General features: G+C 36.7%; 1 protein-coding gene across 12 annotated transcripts; it reads left to right on the top strand.

Annotated features, from left to right (window-relative positions):
* LOC100119055 (sex-lethal homolog) lies at nt 1-14,064 on the top strand. Of its 12 annotated transcripts, none has more exons than XM_008216923.3 (7): nt 1-165; nt 5,208-5,538; nt 5,746-5,921; nt 6,007-6,120; nt 6,789-6,949; nt 12,828-13,224; nt 13,442-14,064. In XM_008216923.3, the coding sequence occupies exons 1-6, from the start codon at nt 137-139 to the stop codon at nt 13,151-13,153; spliced, it is 1,137 nt and encodes a 378-aa protein (XP_008215145.1). In that variant the 5' UTR covers nt 1-136; the 3' UTR covers nt 13,154-13,224; nt 13,442-14,064. The 12 variants fall into 12 exon arrangements, with proteins under 12 accessions (XP_008215145.1, XP_008215152.1, XP_016836643.1 ...); XM_008216930.3 differs by lacking the exon at nt 1-165 and adding an exon at nt 1,323-1,434; XM_016981154.2 differs by lacking the exon at nt 1-165 and adding an exon at nt 1,351-1,434 and having other exon boundaries at nt 5,025-5,538.
* The last annotated feature ends 6,322 nt before the right edge of the window (nt 14,065-20,386 follow it).

Raw genomic sequence — 20,386 nt, 5'->3', positions numbered from 1 at the left:
GTGTCAAAGTCATTCTGAGTCTTCTTGAAATTTTTTTACTTCGTAAACATAAGTATTTACATCAGTTCGAGGTTCTGCGAAAAGGTTGTTTTTCCTATGTGATTCGCAATTTCCGAGTGAACCGATTTCACGAATTATGTTTTTGGTTTGGAGTTCCGAGTGTAGGTATGTATATTACCTTGAATATTTTGATGTTCGACATTGATACGAATTCAAGGTTAAAAGGTCCGCATAATCAATGTCATTTTCAGTTCTTGTAGACGATGTGTGTCGTGAAAAAAATGATTCAGATATTTTATTAGAAGGCTGTAGATACAAACGCTAACGTAAGCAATAAAATAATAGAAGTTGATAATTATACGACTCGTATTATAAAAAAAAGCTTACAAATGAGCTCTTTTCGTGGTGAACAATTGTTCACTTCTTTTCACGTGAAACTCCACAATTACGCGGGCCACACAAAGTCAAACTTTTAGCATCTTTAATAAACTTTTTAATCAAGTGCCCCGTGAATCTTTCACCGAAACTTTCAGCAATTGCACAGCTTTCGTTCAAAGCACACAATACGAAAGCTCATTTTTTTTTTCAAATAACATCCAAACCGCACGAAAGCTCATATTGACACAGCTTTTAATGAACTTCGATATAAAACCGCAACCAATGGGAAGCGAGGGAAAAGGAAACCGCAAGAGAATTTATGAAGCTTCCGTGCTTTTGCGAAATTTTTCATTGATCTAGCGACGCTGTTCTAAAAGTTTTTTTTTCGCCCTCGCGTGATAATTGCAAAGCGAACAAAAGAATTCGCGTGAAATTCAGCCAAAAAGCCGGCCGAATTTTGCCTTTGTTTGCGACGCTTTCCCAGACTAGACTTTTCTCTGTAACGTCAAACGCTCGGCTAGACTTCTTATTTTAGATATAGAAGGTGGTCCGAGTGGAAAATATTTAAGAAAATTTGAATTTTCATTCTTGGACTTTTATACAAATAAATAAAAGTAGGTCCATATAATCTGAATATTCTGTTCGCGCCAAACGTGTGTTTTATGTTTTTGCACTCGCAGCAAAAAAAAAAAAAAATTTTAGTCAACATTCCTTATGTGCAACGGAGACCATTAATTTATCTAAAAAAACAATCCCTCATCAGTGATCCTTCTAAAAAACAAAGAAAACAAAGAAATTCAAAAATCCCGCTAAAAACGAGCGCATGCGCCCGAACAGTCTCATATTCATAGGGCAGGTCAGTAATCGCCAGAGTAGTGGGGGTATATATCGCAAACACACCGACTACACTACACAGGCAGCTAACACATAGCGACTGCGCGTTGCTGCACGAATACACCGCGAGAGGTACTTACTTCACTTTACGAGGGAAGCCGTCGCGCGCGCGCGCATAGCGTAGCCTCGACGCATTCCGTCATTGGCGCTCGTCGTGGCCAGGTACTTAGTTAACCGCTCTCCGTTTCGTTCATTTTCTTTAGAGACGCGTATATATACACGTAAAACAATACACGGCGTTGTGTGTATGGGTATACTTAAACCTAGACCTTCTCTACGTCTGATTATATATTCCCGCGAGTGTTTGTCCGATCGACAAGTGTGAGTGTGATATACTGTGCTCTAAGTATAACCAATAATAATAGGACCGTATAGGCATATAAAAACGTGCTGTGTGTGCTACGACCGGCAGCAGCGGCGGTGCGCGCTTTTTTTCTCTCACGAGCGTTCCCGTGTGCGTGCGTGCCTCTGTGCGTGTATACATGCGCGAAAAAACCAGCGCTGCCGTGGCTTTCCCTCCGCCTCGACTCCATCTTTCGTGTGCACTGTGCACATACACATGTATATATATATGTATATAGACACACATACACACACACACACACACATCCTCTCGTTTTCCAAGCAGGAGAGCGCGAAAAGCAGCGAACGGTGAGTGAGAGAGAGAGAGGGAGGGAGGGAAGGAGAAGGCTATAGCTGCATCAACGCGCAAGAGGGAAAAAATCTAAGCCACCGACGCCGTCGCGTCGTTCGGTATACTTATATATGCAGCGGCAACGCTGACTAATCGCTCGATCCACGCGAGTGTATGCCAGGTGCATGATATAGAATAAGAGAGGAGCTACGTAGATTCGCTCTTTCTCCCTCTCGGTGTGTGCCTTACATAACAACGCGCGCAGCTTTTGGCTGCACACACACACACACACACACACACATCGTGTGCCCAGCCACTGCAGCAGTAGCAGCTATCTCCCTCTCACTCTTTCCCTCTTGGCTGCTGCGTCTCCCCGCAGCCAGATCCGCTGCTATGCTCTCCGCAGTGTAGTGACGCGCGTGGGCTCTGCGAGAGAGCTGCCTACCTCTATCGCATATCGCGAAACTTTGTAGTTCTCTGACAGACTGGCGGTAATGAGGTATATTCCCGTTTTTTCTCTCTCTGTCTCTCTCTCTCTCTCTCTCTCTCTCTCTCTCTCTCTCTCTCTCTTTCTCTCTTTGAGCGATTTGTTGCAAATTTTTGTTTGTTGTCGTTCTGGTGGAGGTGTTCTTGAGAGGGTACCTCTGCGCGCAGGTTTTATACACTCGCCCGCAGGGGGACTTTATCGGCTTGCTGGAGCTGCTGTTGTAGGTATATTACTTTTTGCAAGGTTGTGGAAAGATAACGAAATTTTTTTTTCGTTATAAATTTTCATATTTTTTAGAGATCCAAGTTCGCGGTAATTTACTTTTTAAACTTCTGTGATTAATAGAATGTTTTGAATTGGTTGGTTTTAAGTCATGCATTTGATTATAGTTGACTTCTTCTGAAACAAAACATAGGAAACCACTCGTTAAAATACATTGTTCTAGTTGCATTGCTAATGCAAACAAATGTCTCTTGTGTTGTCACTTTGAACTTCTCTAATTTATGGTCCCTTGACCATTTTTTCCACAAGCTTTTGTTTTTTAAATTCAACAATAATCTCTTATTATTTCATCGATATATAGAATAAGCAATCTTGTTACGTCTTGTCTTGTATCTTTATCAAACTGGAATGCAATGTTTGCATACCAAAAGTATGCAAATCTATCATAGTATTCACCTATCATGATTCATTATTCTGTATATTTAGAACTGACTGCGCCAAAGTTGATTCATGCAAGAATGTCTTGACTTATTTTGAAAAAAAATTTGAAACTTTTATCCTTATAAAATAAGAAAAATCAAAATTTCTCCTGTTAAAGGTCAATGACGCTGTTGAACCTCTGAAGTATAGCTCGAATGCCCTCTAATTTAGAACAAACCGTTTATAGATTAGTCCATTATTCAAATACCTCAGAACAATGTAGCTTATAATAGAACGTACAATGTAGCTGCCCACACTGTATAAGTTTCATTAGTTAGTTTAGCAACATCCAACCATTTGGTACAGTGTATTTATAAACCATTACATCCAAGGTAAAAAAAATTCCTTTGTCCGGACAAGGAAAAAATTAATATCAGAGCTTTTGCACTCCACATTGAAATCAAAGCCAGGCACTCCAGCAGCCGCATAATTCCAGCTTCTGACATTCAGCCAACCGTTGGTTGCAATGCATTCTAAAGCAAAAAGAATTTCTAAAAGTATTCTATTCTACATTCCATTGTAGAGTCCAGAGCCAGCTTTCTTTTTTCATCGACACTTCACTCGCAGCTGCTTGAAAAAAAAAAGTAAAACAAACCCAAAGTAAGAGAGAACTAGTGTTAGATTCCTATTAAATGCCCTAAAATTAGCAAGATCCATTCGCGCGCGCGCAAGAGAGAAATGCTTACTCAGGCGCAAGTGTAAAAGCAGCCTTTCAATGCCCCTCCCTCTCTCTCCCATCCCTCTTCTTCTGTTTTTGCCTCTCTTCTATATAGCTCCGCTGTGCATCGCGTGCATACACCATCTCCCCCGGGCACTCGTATATAGGTATACATATGTGCATATACATATCGCAAAGTCTCTGCATCAGCGCCGCTTTCCCGGATTTTTCCCTTTCAAAAACTTGCCGCCCGTTCGTAGGTTGGCCCCGTTTTTCCTTCGTATATTGTGTACAGTGTGCACTTGGGTACGCTAAATTTCGTCTCTCAAGTGAGCCTCGCACATCTGGCACATAAGTATCAGGTGATCCTATTTGACCTTCCGCAGAGGCATTTGTTTTTATTTACTCAAAGAGTCGTATGAATTTTCTTTTCATTCATATATCCTTGGGTTCTCTTTGATTCTCTGTAGGTTACAACTCGTGTGTGTGTGTGTGTGCGCGATCGACTCCGATCCGATCATCGGTGCGTCCGTGCGAATTTGACGTGCAGCGGCGCTTGTGTTGTGAAGCACCCACTTCGGCTTTATTTTCTCCTGTTACTCGCTCCTAACCTAGTTTCTTTTTTTTCCCTCGCAAAAGCAGGTATTGTTATTACGTCGCTCGCGTGCTTTTTTTCTCTCTCTCTTTCGCGTAATATAACTTCGTCAGCGTTTTCGCGTTATCCGACTGCGTGCGCTTTTTTCGCGGTTCGCAGGCTTTATTGCGCGTTTATCTGCAGTGTGTAGTGCGACTTGATTGGCAAAAAAGTTAGCCGTACAGCATGTTCGCGATCCTTGACTTATCGCAACTTACGCGAGCGAATGAACCTCTTCGATCGGACTCCTGTAGGCTATAGTGTTAGTTTTGATAAGTCAAATATGCGAGCAGTCAGAGTATTGGAGACTTGCTGTGAAGCTAATTAGACGGTGCAATTGTTTGGCATTCAAGATGCAATTAGAACAAACCTATTGAAATCAAACTTGGCTCTCTCGCTCTCTGAAGTTTTGACTGTACGCATGCAGTAGTTTAACTGGATAAGTTTTATCCTATTAAGCTGCTGAGAGTTGGTACAATTTTGGCATGATAAGTTCTCGTTGATTTTCATGCAATTACATACATTTGTTTACATCTATGAGAAGTTGTACCAACGATTCATGTTTTATTATTACATGCAAATATTCTTACCCAGCTTGATCCTCACGCACTTTTGTTTGTTTGTTTCTGATAAACAGGTCTGACAACGCGTATTTTATTATCACATTTATTTTCTATTTTATTTTTTTTAATATTTCGTTTGATAAAACCAAACTAGAAAGAAAGCTGCCTGGATAATCATGGCCGTGTCCGTAGTAATGCATTTGTTTATATTTTTTGTATTTGCCGACCATACGGATGGTTATTGTCAATGGAAACAGTGGAAGCTCACAAGTTCACCAGACCTTGCCGGTGAATACATCAGAGAACGCCACTTCGACACCAAGTTTCCAACAAGACGAAGAAAAAAGTATCCAGGAAGATAGCAAAATGAACGACCAACAACAGCAGCAGCAGCAGCAGCAGCAGCAGCAACAACAACAGCAGCAGCAGCCGCAGCTGCAACAGCAGCAAGTGCAACAAAGTAGGAATGACGATCGAACAAATTTGATCATAAACTACTTGCCACAGAGTATGACTGAGAAGGAACTCTACAGTATGTTTGTGACAATTGGTCCAGTTGAGTCATGTCGAGTTATGAAGGATTATAAGGTAAGATTTATTTATCCTGAAGCTAGGTTTTGTATTAATCTCTATATATTATTTTATTTAATGTCAATATTTAAGTTAATGCTAATGTAAATTTGATCATGATATGTCGTGTTGAATATGGACACTATCAAACATGAACACTTCTGTCAAATTCCATTGTTAATGTGAATACTCTTTTTTACTAACAATTTTCTATTTCTATTGTAGACTGGTTACAGTTATGGATTTGGCTTTGTTAACTACACAAAAGCTGAAGATGCTTTAACGGCTATTAACACATTAAATGGTCTTCAAGTCCAAAATAAGAGATTAAAGGTTTCCTTTGCTCGACCCTCCGGAGAAGAGATCAAAGAAACAAATCTTTATGTCACAAATTTACCGAGGTCAGTGATTTTACTCCAATGTTTTCATTGAATTTCTTGAGTTATTGAACTTTTTATCAATATTAACACTATTTATAATTTTTAGAAATATTACGGAAAAACAGGTGGAGGAAATTTTCAGCAAATTTGGTCAGATCGTTCAGAAGAACATACTAAAGGACAAACTTACTGGATTGCCACGAGGAGTAGCCTTTGTGAGGTAATCTCGTTTTCCAGAGCTTCCTTATTTTAAGTAATGCAGCTGCTCAGTTCATTCAAACAATGCATGCTAATAATCGCTAGTTAGCGCGTTAAAATAACGAGCAAATTCCTGGATGCTCATTAAAATTTCAAATAACCACTTCATCTTTCACAAGCAGCATAAAGTTGGAACGTATTCAACCTGCAGCCGGCAGGTGTTAGGTGCAAGAATTGAAGAAAATATTATGCAACTACAATGTCGCGCTATTTCGCTTATATTTACGCATTTGCTAGCTGCCAGAGTGTATTTCTATCCTTTTACCAGGCGCTTTAATCTGGCCCGTTTTAAATATAAAATTTATAGCTCACCCTATAGATTTTGTATGCCATTTAATAGCTTCAAAAATGGTTTCGACCTTATTTTATAAATAACAGTTTATTCATTGCAGCTAACGTTCGATGTTTATAATATTTATATTAATAAATACAAGCGCGAACTGTGTATACATATTTTTATTAGTTGCACAAAGTATATTTTCAGATTTTTCGAGTCATTACAAAATCTTCTAAATTTTGCTTCGCGTCATTTATATATGCCATAAGGGCTCAGTAATTAATATTAATATTATAAATACAAGCATAAGACCCGTTTTTAGTTGGCGTACTAATGGTTGATATTCTCGTTAGGTACGACAAACGAGAAGAAGCTCAGGATGCAATAAACCAACTTCATGGTACGATACCGGAAGGAGGCTCTGAGCCTCTCAGTGTCAAAATTGCCGAGGAGCACGGCAAACAAAAGGCAGCTTACTATGCTGGATGGCAGGCCGGTTACAACCAGAGTCGTGGTAAGGAGCAATCTTTCCTCTATCGGTTAACCTAATCTCTTGATTCTCCCATAATTATTTGCATTTATTTGTATTTGAAGTTAAATTTTGACTTGTACCGATATCGATTAGAATGTGAATTGATTTCTCTTTTTACATGGCACATTCTGCTTTACGTTTTACTAGTCAAAGAACACGCACGAAAGCCTTCACTAAATTAAGTTGAATCTTTCGATTGAGAATTTTCTTTTCAACTTTCGTAGTTTAAACTTTTAGTAGATTTTAGTAGTTTTTCTTAATATTACTCATTTAATTGTTTAAGTTACTCTAATATAAATAATAGTGGGAAGGTCATAGTTTAAGAGCGACCAAAATTCATTAGTGTCTTCCAGTATATAATATAAACACATGCAATTTATACTTCGTAAGATAAATGAATTCTGGACGTTCTCAGATCGAGGCCTCCCCTGAAAAACATTTCTAGTCCAAACAAAATTTCCTATTCTTGTACTTCTGATTCATAATCTAAAATTCTTTCTTGCTTTGCTTTGCTAAACAAAATAAATGATAATACGCTGTGATCCAACGGCTAGCGTTGCTCGAAAAGAAAATTAACATAGCAATGCTCGAGGACGAGTTAGGAGATCTCAGGTTGTCCGAGCCGATGAAGCACCCTGTCAATAAACCGCATAGGAGGAGTAGTGAGTTCTTATTTTTTTGAACAGTAAAAAGATTGTTGATTAATATTTCTGACAATCTTTTTCACGACAGATCACTTTGCCGGCTCCTCCTCAAAGTCGTCGTTCCACGATATCTGGCACTGAGATTATCGCGCTAGCCCTATAAATCGCAAGGGTACACTCTTATATTATTGAACGATATTTTTGTAATTTTTTTTTATTCACAAAAACTTTCTAAAATTGTTTAAATTCGGTGCAAAATATATTTATTATGACCGCAGACTCTTTTCGCGACGAGCTTGCTTGTTAGGGATCAATGTAAATTGTTAATTTTTTTTTTTCATTATTCAGTTAGGTAGAGCATAGAGAATTGTTTGTGTTTTTTTTTCAGTGAAATCTATGTACAGTGTACTAAATTATTATATTTATAGATAACGTCTATTTATTGAAATCTAAAAGTATAGGATACGCGAGCTTAGATTTGTGAATCGATTTGTATACCAGTGAAAGAGAGTTAAGTCTAAAGTTTATTGTTTCTATCCGCGTTCGGCCGACACTGGTCGTTTTATTCTTCGCGGCGCGTTTCACATTTTTTGTACTAAGCTACGATTGAGAGAAAGAAGAATTTCATCAAGTTCAACGAATATTTTCGGTCGATCTGCCCAAAACAGCTGTCCATTGTCTCAAATATTCTTTTTCATTCTTCAATCGAGTTATTTTTTTTCTTTGAATTTTCTTTAAGTTTTTTCTACGTCAGTCAAAGCAAAAGCTTTTGCGCATATCGAAAAATATTTATTGGATTAGAAAAGGATTTTGCTCAACGTAGCGAGAATTTTTTTTTGCCGACCGACTGTAACTCTCCATGCGACGGTCTTGTATTTGTACCTTTTTGTACTATTTTTTTTCTCTGTAAACGATATTGTAGCGGAGAAATATAATTTCTACTTTCTTGTTTCTAATGCTTTACTTTCCTTTCGTTTCCTCTGAATTTATTTTTTTTTCCTTTATTTTCACACTTTAATTTTCTATTTTATTTTGCACTGCATTTTTTTCATTGCTTTTGCCTCCTACAGCGATTTGACTTTTATTTTATTTTTTAAAACTACGAGCAATATTTTCTCTTACATCTTGCAGGTAATTATTGCTACTACTTTTTTTTTTACTAATTTTTCTAACACTATACTTACATACTTGTATCGCAACTACTTAACAAGCTAATTTATGGTGATAACTCAAAAGCATAAATTAAAACACATTAGAACTGAAAGTTTAAACAATTCATATTAAGAAAATACGAAATAGAATATACTGTGTCTACCAGTCATCTAAAAATAAAATACATACAGTGAACTCGGTTGGAATAGCTTAAACGTGAGATAATTGACACGAGATGCGCATCAATTATGATTTTCTCCTTCGTTTATTTAAACCACATTGGCTGCGACTGCATAGTGCGATCCGCGCTTCGCTGATTGACAAATGCATGGCTGTGACGTTCTCTCCCGCAGATTTTCTTTTCTTGTTTTACTCTCGTTGTGTTTCTATTTCGTTGGTTGTTATAAAGCCGTATTCTCCGATTTCTGATACTTATTTTTAAATTCTACATTCTAGATTGCGCTTAGACTCGAGTTCGTCTGCTTTTAAAAAAGTAAAGCGTTAGATTAATTTTATCATTATTAATTTTATAACAACCAGCGATTAACATTTTCATACTCGTTTATATCTTTTTTCTTACTTTTTAAGGATTAAGGTAGTCCAAACGCGAAATTCGTAATGAGAAAAATCGACGTTACACAGCACAAAGTTAGCGAGAAATCGTAAATCTATTTTCAGAACAATAAATCTTTCTCAATATTCCTTAACAAGCAGTGTAACTCTTTCAATGACGCGTTGTCAAGTCCGCTTGAACTCAATTGTTGTTTTATTGCAAGATTCCTGTACAATAAACGTCTTAAGCAATTTAACGATACGCCTGTGGAGGATAAGTGTAAACTGCATATCCGAATAACATCGACCGTTAGGACTACCTTAAAGCCTTTCTCTCTCTCTTTCTCATTAGTGTTTCTAAAAAGCAAAATTCTCGAGTTTAACTGTCTCTTTCTCTTTCTGACTCTGTTAATGCCTACCAATCAACGAAGGAGAGTGTCTGTACGCGACCAGAAAAAAGTTCCATAACTACCCGGGTTTCACTAACCAATAAGCGAATACATTCTAGCAGACAGTGAGCAACTGAGCGAGTTTCAGTTACCTCCTTCTATATATATATATATATCGGAAAATGGACGAATGCGCATGTATACCAAGGAGATTTTCCCCGTTAATGAGACGTTGTAACACGTTCTAACAGGGCGCGGGTATACATAAATTGTATCTATACAGCTGAGGCGAACATCTTGCGGTCAATCCAATAATTCAATGGCTATTTGGATATGCATTTATTCCGTGCTCCGTATATCGATTTATTGCTTCGATGCGCTGATCGGCGCATCTATCAAGCTTATTTTAATATCGACATTTTACTGTGAATTTTGCAATTCGATTGGATATTAGTTTAACTAAACCTTTCGAGTTTAAGGGGTCAAGCCTGGGTTAAATCCTGCAAGAAAACAAAAAGATATTCTTCTTACCAAAAAATTTTTGATTTGATGTAATTTGAAAAAAAATTCTATTGAAAATATATAAAATATACACTATTTTTATCGAAAAAAAACATGTATATACCTTGTAAAATCATTGACCAAAATTCATGACATTACACTATATAAATAAGTGTTTTCAGTCACTTGCCACGGCTTTTTGAACGATCCGGACCGTCTTCTTTACTCTATCCGGGCTTAAAATGTACCTTAAACATGCCCCCTCGGACCGATCGAGAGACATTTCTAAAAAATATGAATTAAATATAGTTAGCAACAAATTTTGTTATCTAAAAAATATCAATTAAACATTGCTAGCAATTTTAATTGATAAATTACATCAAATCAAAAATTTTTTGGTAAGAATAATATCTTTTTGTTTTTTGCAGGATTTAACCCAGGCTTGACCCCTTAAGCTAGCGTAATATGACGATTGTTTTTCGAACGTTATTGATTAGTTTAAAAAAATATGATCAGGACAGATAGACCTATAAAGTTTCACTAGTTTAACTATGAGAAGATACAGATAAACGTTTCTTGAAAGTGTCCCGCGAAACTATTCTTGAGACACTTTTTTCTCTTAACTTGAAAATCTTCTTAATCGAATCATCGTGCTGATCGCGATATACAGTTGACAATCTCAGTCCGGAACAATTGACGCGAACTCGTCCCTCAATCCTGGACTTTAAAATCCATAGTCGAGTGTTATAGAGCCACGTAGCTGCGTTCATATTCGCCTTTCAAAGGCCTAATGTACCTTAATTCCTCGAATGAATCATTGCGTAAGGAAATAGTTAGTCGTCGATGTTGTAGCTAAATGTACACGTTGTATTTACGAAAATTTAATCAGGAAACTTTTGGTTTCGGATTATAACCGGGAAATTTATTCCGCAGAGATTATTTTGATATTGTGCCCTTGTTGAGGTTACCTCCGCCGATTTCTCAAAATTGACTTTGGTATTAGTGTACAAACGGACAATACTTGTACTTGTAGAAAGCTGTAGGCTTACTTTGAATTCACATAGTGCATTATTATGAATTTGCTAAAATGGCGTAAAAATAAGAACTTTGATTGCCCATTAAATCTCTTTGTTTTGAAAAAAGTATACCTGTTATGTGTCAAATTGTTCGTTAATATTAAGCTTGTAAAGCTTTCCTATTTAACATTTTTCAATCGATTGCATTTAACAATACCTTTATGTAAGAAACGTTAAGAAATTCAATCTGTGATTCAACGACTCCAATTTTACAAAGCAATATACGTATGTAAAATTATAGATATATTTATATGATCCGCTGATAGTCTAATCAAAAGCAATATCATCAAAATCTCTCTTATAAGTAACATAGATATAACAGCAATTGTTAAACTGTGCATCATTTATATATATATATATATATATATATATATATATATATATATATATATATATATATATATATATATATATATATATATATATATATATATATATATATATATATATATATATATATATATATATATATATATTTATAATTAACAAGTTTATCACTAGAAAGCCATTTGTTAAAATCATTTATTAAATCCAAGATTAGAACAATCGTGCATTTTAAACGTCTTATTAAGACACGAAAATTTTATAAATATAATAATAGATTTATCAAAGTTAACTACTTTTAGATAAACTATAAAATTAAGATATTTTAAATTTTGAATAAAATTAATAGTTATAATAATAGTGCAGTTTTTATTGTATGAGACGAAGTAAACTATATATTTGTTATACCGTTATGCAATTATGCCATATAATAACTATAAACGTGTCATCAATTAAAAAATGTCGAATGTTAAATTTCTTCCTCTGATGAATTTTTTTCGTCTTTACCGTCATAATCGTCAAACTGTTATTATATATAGCAGTAATTTCAAATGTAATTGTTAATCAGATATTTTCGAATCTAAATAATAATTATATATTTCCGATATACTAGATATTTAATTAAAGTGATAATAAAAGCAAAGCTTGAAAATGTCTTCTCAATTTCACTGCTCGCAGCCGTTGGTTCTAAAACTGATAATAACTTATTAAAATTTATTTTGTTTCCGAAGATTAAGCAAAGCGTTTGAGGTATGTCACCTTAAAAATCAGTTCAACATTCTGCGTAATATACTGAAAAGTATGCTCAAAAGGTCATATCAATGCCAAGGGTATTTCAATTTCAGTATCTTACGCAAGCTAATTTTCCATTGTTATCCTTGCTCTTATTCTCTTTCCAATACTCATATTTTAAACCAAATGCAAGTACATAAGACCCGTGAAAATTCGGAAAAAAATGTATTTTTAATTGCATTAGAGCACTGGTATTGTAAAACTAAGCAAACGATTTCTCTCTATATAGAGGAATCCATTTCTTTCTAAAAATGAATCAGACTCTATTGTTTTCTAAATCTCAATACTCTCCCAGCTTTCCCTCCAAATCCCAAAGCTATTCCTTACATAAACATGTACACCAGCGAGAGAGAGAGAGAGAGAGAGAGAGAGAGAGAGAGAGAGAGAGAAAAAGGACGTCGCGCTTGCACGTATCAAGGACGAGTTACAGGTGGCGGTGGCGGTGGAGTCGTTGGTCGCGGTCGAGGAGGCGGTGGCGGCGGCGGCGGCTACGGCGGAGTACCACCTCCTGGTGGACCTCTCGGCATGGGCTTGGGCGGCGTAGCCGCAGGTGGACCGATACTGGCAGGTCGGGGCGGCTTCGGTGGTCCCCGAGGCGGAGGCGCTGGTGCTGGACATCACGGATTCGGCGGCGGACCTGGTGCTGTGCGCATGGAGAAACTCCATCCGCATCGTTTCAATCCATTGGGCGCGACGGCGGGCGCTGCCGCGGGGGCGAACGCACCCGGTGGATACGCGCAACCACACTTCTGGTGACCGGCTGGCGGACTGCAGCAGCGGCAGCGGGCCTTTGCCGCTGTGCCGCTTTGAGATACTAATTTAGAGATGTGAGTATGTCAGATTTTGTATCGTTAAGGTGGAGTTTTAGGGTAATTTTAGCTCTGCGTTCCTAATTATTTTTGACGTATAGCTGTGTATTTTTTGTTTATAAACTTTGAATAATCAAGTTCTTTATCTGTACTTAATGGATTCTTGCGTTCGCGGTGAAACTCAAATTACGTTTTGCGTGGTCGATTCATAACTGGAGTATACATTGATTCACAGAAATTCCGAGAATGTGGCAATGAGGTCCGGTGCGAGCAGCGACGTGGAGGAGTCAGCGTGGATTCATCACACATCATCCTCACCCTTCGCGCCGTGACACTTTCGGCATTTTCCTCTTGGCTGCAGCCTGCGTCCGTCCGTCGAACCGTAAGGAATTTATCGCAAAGAGCAACAGAATCACCGGGAGGTGGATACGTATTTAGGATAATGTGCAAAATTTCAGCGACCATACCTTTCATTTCGCCCTAATATCTTTCTTTTTTTCAACTTTTTTTTTTTAATTTCATAGAGTTGTTCTACGCATTGTTGTACATTTATCCTCTTACTCTTAGTCGACTGAGCTTTGAATGATCGAGGCGCGCGATTCTCGTCTTCTATAGTGAAACTTTTTACCGTAAAATTAGGACGCTTGTTCTACTATGATCCCTTTTTTCTAATCTTTCTCAAGTTAAAAAATTGAAAAAAGAAGAGTTGGAAAAAAGCGATTGCGCGAGCTTGGAATATTCCGTAATGAAAGGCGATAAGATTTTGGCAATTTTTACTTTCTAGATTCTTACTGTATTTGTATATGATTGATTGATTGATATTTCATGTTGAATTTATCAACGTATTTAATAAGTAGAGTGTCGTTGAAAAGTTACTTTTTAACGTCAACAATATATTACGCGACGTCTGACAGTTTGTTGGACGTTTGAAAGTTTAAAATTAATTTTACTCTGTAAAAAATTTACTTGACATGAGGAAAATATCGTTAGCGTTATCTAAATGATAATAATTTCTTTTAATTTGAATTCTTACTATACCGACTTGCGATTTAAATAAGGCATACGTGCATACTGAGAGAAAATTTTATATATATATATATATATATATATATATATATATATATATATATATATATATAAATATATCTAAAAAGGCAGTACCATATTCTTTTTTTTGTTATTTTAATACTACGTTGCAATATCATAGATGTAATCACACTGTTTCAGAGCTATTGAATGTAATGTTTAGATTCTTTGTCGACCGACTTGGTGAAAAATGCGCATCAAGTATATTATACGCAGATTAATTTTGTCTCAGTGTGTCTTATAGTAGATGCACTAGCAGTTTTCCCACTAGTGGATAACAAGCATGAAATAAAAAAAGACGAACGCAAAAAATATAGTTTAGAAGAAATTCAAAATTGTTCCATTAAATAGCGTAATAATTTTATTCAATTGGCTTGAGAAACTTTGAGAATTCCTAAGTCGAAGCGAAGACGTGCTCCGCTCTTTTTTAAATATCGCGTCGTTATTTAGGAAACGTAAGACTGACTTTTTATATAAGAATTAAAGGTAAGTGACATTTGTATGCGTGCACCACTGCCTCGATTATTCGGAGATAAGCACTGCGTTAATCACTTCAAATAATTTTATATATGTATATCAGTCGCTGCGACTTTATATTGTAAATGAATGAATTAGCGAAAATTTAAAGACAATTTAAAAAGTAATTCAGCGAGTGTTCGGTACGAGACTTGCTTAGGTAGAAAGTGAACAAAAAAAACATGAAAATTACAAAGATTGTTATAAAGGCGCAATGCGGCGACTGTCAACGCCCTCTCGAAAAAGGAAAATTAGGTATTGTAATGCTACACTGTTGTTACTGTAGTATAGTTGAATATAATGGTATAAAGTCGGTATCACTTGGCAGTGTATCACTATAGTTTGAAATATAGTTTGAATTTTATATCTACAGTACTCTCGTCCGACTAATAGTACTTAAGTACTAAAAAATTGTACATTTCATATAATATGCTGCAAACTATAGTGCTACAGTACAGTTTCGTAAATACTGCTGTCTTTCTATGTCGCACTACAATGCTGCAATAACTTACATTAAAGTATTACTAGAGTGTAGTTAGTGCGGCAGCACCAAATTCTTTTTCGTTGGGGCCTTGACACATAGTCCCAAATAATTAAGAAGTGCCCATTCCTTGTTCTACTTTTGGTGAGTCATGTAAACGCTTTAATGTGTGCATATCGGGCGCAGCGTCGTGCAGAGTGTACTTTGTTTCATATATCCTTTGGAGCGAAGACATGGCATAGCATGCTTGATCCAAATAAATCATGAGTTTTAGCTACACGTTGGACATCTATAATTATTTGGACAAAGATCTTTGGTCGTTTGTTACTAAAATATAGTCCCGTTTTTAAAAGTGCAAAATATAACGTAAACGAATTTGTTCATTTCCAAATATTACTGCTATAAGAGTCAGTTTTCATTTTCCATAATTAACTAGATGCATGTTTGATTTATTAAAAGTTTTAGGAATGATGGATGAAAAAATCACTCAGTACTATTTAGTTTTGTGTATTTATTTATTTTACAAGTTCTCTTGTTTTTACAATGAATTATGATTGTCTATATAAGTGAGATTTTTAAAAAACTTGTTTGATTGTTCAAAATCTATAAATCATACATTTTTAAAGATACAGGCCAAGTAGTTAATAAATTTAATATATTTATTGGCAATCATCATGCTATATTATTGCATGTTGTTCAAATATGAATTAGTATTAGGTACACAGTTGCATGTGGCTAGTCCGTAAAACTGTTCAGCTTTATATTGTCATTGATCAAATAATTGACCGATGAGTGATTGAATTTTTAGAGCAAAAGTTTTTTTTTTAATTAATGGTTGACTTAATTCCATTTTTATTAAATACATTGACACACTTGCATTAATTTTGCATTTTAAATGTTAAAGAATCTAAAATTATCGAGTTTTCAAAGGCATCTTTCTGTCTAGTAGTAATATAAGTAAATGAGAATAAATTGTATGAAATTGATTAAACCAAAATTTAGAGCGTAAACGATCATTTTTTGAAATCAAATAAAAGCTGTTTAAAGTACAAGAGACTAGTCGATAATGAGTAATTAAAATTTTAGCACAGCAATTTACTGTGAAAAAGTAGTTTTATCCCCCAACATTGATTAATGCAAAAAAATGTTGATTGTATACAAAAAATTTATTACTGGATATCTTTCTCTAATAAATTTAAGATGTCCAACTGTAATTTAGTAATAGGAATTTAAGAAGTATCGTTAAATCTCAAATTTTCTCATCACGCTTTACCGTAGGAAATATTATCACACAGAGACACAAGGTAGCCGAATCATCCGTTCCTAGTTAAACCTTACTTCTTTCGAGACGCATATAACAATGTTATAGGTCCTTATTGTAATTCTCAACCGATGCAGCTTTTACTATTTGATGTACGAGCTTTATTATATTTCTACCGCAAGAGAAAAAAAGAAAAATTGATTGGGTTACCATTGCGAGAGTATCAACATCGTTATTGTAAATACCAAATAACGTAATCTGATGTCGTTCGTGTTCATTTTACGTTTCGAACATTTTTTACTCTAGGACACTAATTTTTCGATATCCTCACATCCGTTTTATCAACTTGTTTATTGATGAAATATGCGGCGAATCGTAGAGATTCTGCGAAATCGATCTCCGGTTTTGCAAAGTCGCTGCTATCGCTGCTATATTTTGTACATATAATGACAATTATTCTAATAACAATAATAACAACAATAAGAATAATGTCGAAGAATCGAAAATATTACTGCCCGAAAGATGGGAGAAACTTTTTTACCGACACGAGTACGAGACTACATTGCAAATTCTATTGATGAAAATAATTGCGTTAATTGCTTATGAAGTCTCTATACGTTTCTAACGATGTAATGAATGTTTGAATGCAGATGTTATAAATTATGACTTTAGAATAAAGAAGACATTACTATTGTTACATAAATTAAATTGATTAAGAATATGTGTAGATTAAAGCAAAAAAAAAAACATTTTATTAAGCATAAGAATGTAAAATTGATTATGGGTAAATTTTATAAAGTTCAATTTCAAACTAAATTATTGGCGTTTTGTTTATTTTTATTTTTTTTTATTATATACATAACTATATGAACATCTTATTAGTTTACATTTCTGGAGAAGGAAACAAAAATTCAATACAACGACGTTTGCATATATGTTGATAAAATAACTTTTTTTCTCATCTCGAAGGCTGTCAGTTGTCGGACCGTTGATTTATTTCGTTCACGGCGATGCCCATCAGGGGGCAGCTTGCAATTAGAATAAGGTAAGCAAAGTTGCCCTGTGACGAGCCGCGCCGTAACCGTATATAAATCTGCTGTCGCCTTTGTAAGTCTCTTGGAGAAAAATCGAATTCGTTAGTTTTAATTTAAAAACGAACGTGATTTTGGTTTAGCGACCTGAAAATCAAAAAGTGTTCAATGCAAAGCATAAGTGACATATAAGAGTATACGTAAGCTAGAGAGGCACAATCAAATGACTGTATATGGTGATGTTTCAAACGTTGGACAATATTTATTTAAACAATCGTGTAAATAACGAGTCATGAGGATATTCTGACTCAACATTTTTATTAATGTTGCATAGATGTTTGATATGTGGAAATACTGAATGCAGTCTAAAATTTTTACTGTAGTACGAGATAATGTACTAGGAAAAATAAATAAAAATTAGGATCTGTTAATTTTGAATGTGCTCATTCCTTTCTAAGCGACTCTTTTCACCTCCAAGCTTTTGTTTGCACAAATAAGCAAAGCAATTGCTGTCTATCGCACTTCAATCAACCAGCAAGTAAATAGAAACATCAGCCCTATGCTACGAGGGCGACAAACCTTTTTCCATCGAGCAGTGAACGACGTCGACGCAAACAGATGACAGGGTCAAGTTTGGAGCTAAAAATCAGTGGGAGAAATAAGAGAAAGAGAGATTGGTTTTCCGCTCTATCCACCCACAGGATACTGGCCCGCAGAGCGCCAGAGATTAGCCGAAGGAAACAGGAAAGGGGCTGGGCGTATACTAGCAGCCCGAGACCGGTAGAAATGGCTACGTCGGTGATGCTGCTGTTCATGTAGGCAACTATTATAATATATTTGAGAAAGTATATTTTTTTCTATCTCGATTTTAATTTGTTATTTACGAACTCTTGTTATATTTCAAGACGACTTTTTCTTTTTTTACGAATGCTATTCATTAAGTCAGAAATGAATAAAATTTTGTAGTCAGTTATTTCGACATATTTTTAATTTCCGCTTGTCAATTATTTACAGCACCAATTCGATGTAAACGACGTTCTCCGACTTTTTGAAAATTTCCAAGATGAGCAGTAACTCACTATATTCTACGAGTAGCACCGAATCATATTTATAAAGAAGACCGCACAAATTCACGAAATGAACACTCACGAGTGACACCGTCGACTTGCCGAACCAAACTGACCCGTCACGATTGCTATCCGACTCTTTCAGCATATTTTCTATCTCACTCTTTGCCTATCTATTTCCCTTTCGCGCTATCTCTGAATACTTTAGTTTCTGTGTCTCGCGTTCGTAGCATCCTTTTCGATTTATCTCGTTTCCAAAGTTTTTAGACAAATTTTTATGTCTAATACAGAATTTCTGAAAATTCACTGATTCACCTCCGAAAGTTAGAGTAGTGTTTCAGATTGTCATTTTCCATTATCTGACTCGCGAAAGAAAATCGAAACTCGAGCGAAAAACACTCACACGCTCAGCTCTCCATAGCATACATACGCAATTTATTTTCTTTCGCAGGCTCTTTTCTCTCAGTTTGTTACCCTCTCACTTACACGTACGCACATACGCCTATACATCATCCTTTTCTCACTGTGCCGCTGCCTGTTTACGAGGGTGAGGACGTTGGCAAACACACACGTGGTTCCCATACGACCGGTTCGCTCATGCTCCAACTACCCCCGACGCTGCAGTTCCGCTGCATCGGTTATGCACTTACCCTCTTCTGCTCTCTGTGTGTGTACAGTCTTTTCTTCTTCTTTTTCTGCATAGTTAGCTTCTCCGCTCTGTACACGGCTCGTTTTCTTTTCGAGAATGAGTGAGAGAGAGAGCGACGCATCGATTAGAGCTTAATCTCACTTTGAAATTTATACTCGGCGGCGACGTGACGCGCTCGCTCCGTTTTGAATAATGGAATCGCGCGCGCGAGCTGTTTTGCTCTCTCTCTCTCTCTGCAGCGCGCACGGATTGTGTGTTTTTCTTTTATTGTTCGCGCGTATACGGACGTTTCATTTTGAAATTTTATTACGCAAATGATTCTGTTTACTCGCGTACCTATACCGTAAAAACTTTGCAATATTAATAAATTACACAATACGATGCATCCATGGCAATAACATCGATGCGCACACTGTACGAAATATCCCTAAACTCTTGGGCTTCAGCCGGAAAACCACTCGAGAACTCAATTTTCATCTCGCGCGCGCGCGCGCGCGTTCCCACTGAAGTTTCGAGACCGACTCACGGATTTCCAAAGCGAAATGCAGCAGCAGCTCTGTATGCCACCACCGCCACTGCGTTTTTCGTCTCTGTGGTGTACATTACCCCCTCCTATCTCTCTCGCTCACTCGACGGCCCGCAAGATGCGATACGAAAAAGGCCGGCATCTGCAGCTTCTTCTTCCCTCCCTCTTCTCACACGTGTGTATGTGTGTGTGTGTGTCGCGAACCTTTGTTATCGACCTCCATCCCCGCACACGTATGCGTGTGTGTGCATAATAATACGCTATTTTACTTCCTCCCTCCTTACACACACACACACACACACTTATACGCGCATCGTTGTTTGCGACGGCGAAGTTGGCCGGGTGCATGAGCTTTATACTTCAAAAACCGCGTCGAGGTGCGAGAGGCAACGGAATTTTTCGGCCCTTGCGAGCACGTGAGAGGTATGTGGATATAATATACGTGAATTACGAGGCGGCTTTGTGCAGAGGCGCTGATCCTTTTTTATTGTGAAACGAGAGATCGCCTTTGAAAATCGACACTTGCGCGCGCGAGTAAACTACTCGCGTGAATCCTTTTAAAG

This window comes from Nasonia vitripennis, chromosome 1, assembly GCF_009193385.2.
Source record: "Nasonia vitripennis strain AsymCx chromosome 1, Nvit_psr_1.1, whole genome shotgun sequence".
NCBI classification, from domain to species: domain Eukaryota; kingdom Metazoa; phylum Arthropoda; class Insecta; order Hymenoptera; family Pteromalidae; genus Nasonia; species Nasonia vitripennis.
This window is presented reverse-complemented; position numbering and strand designations above follow the sequence as displayed.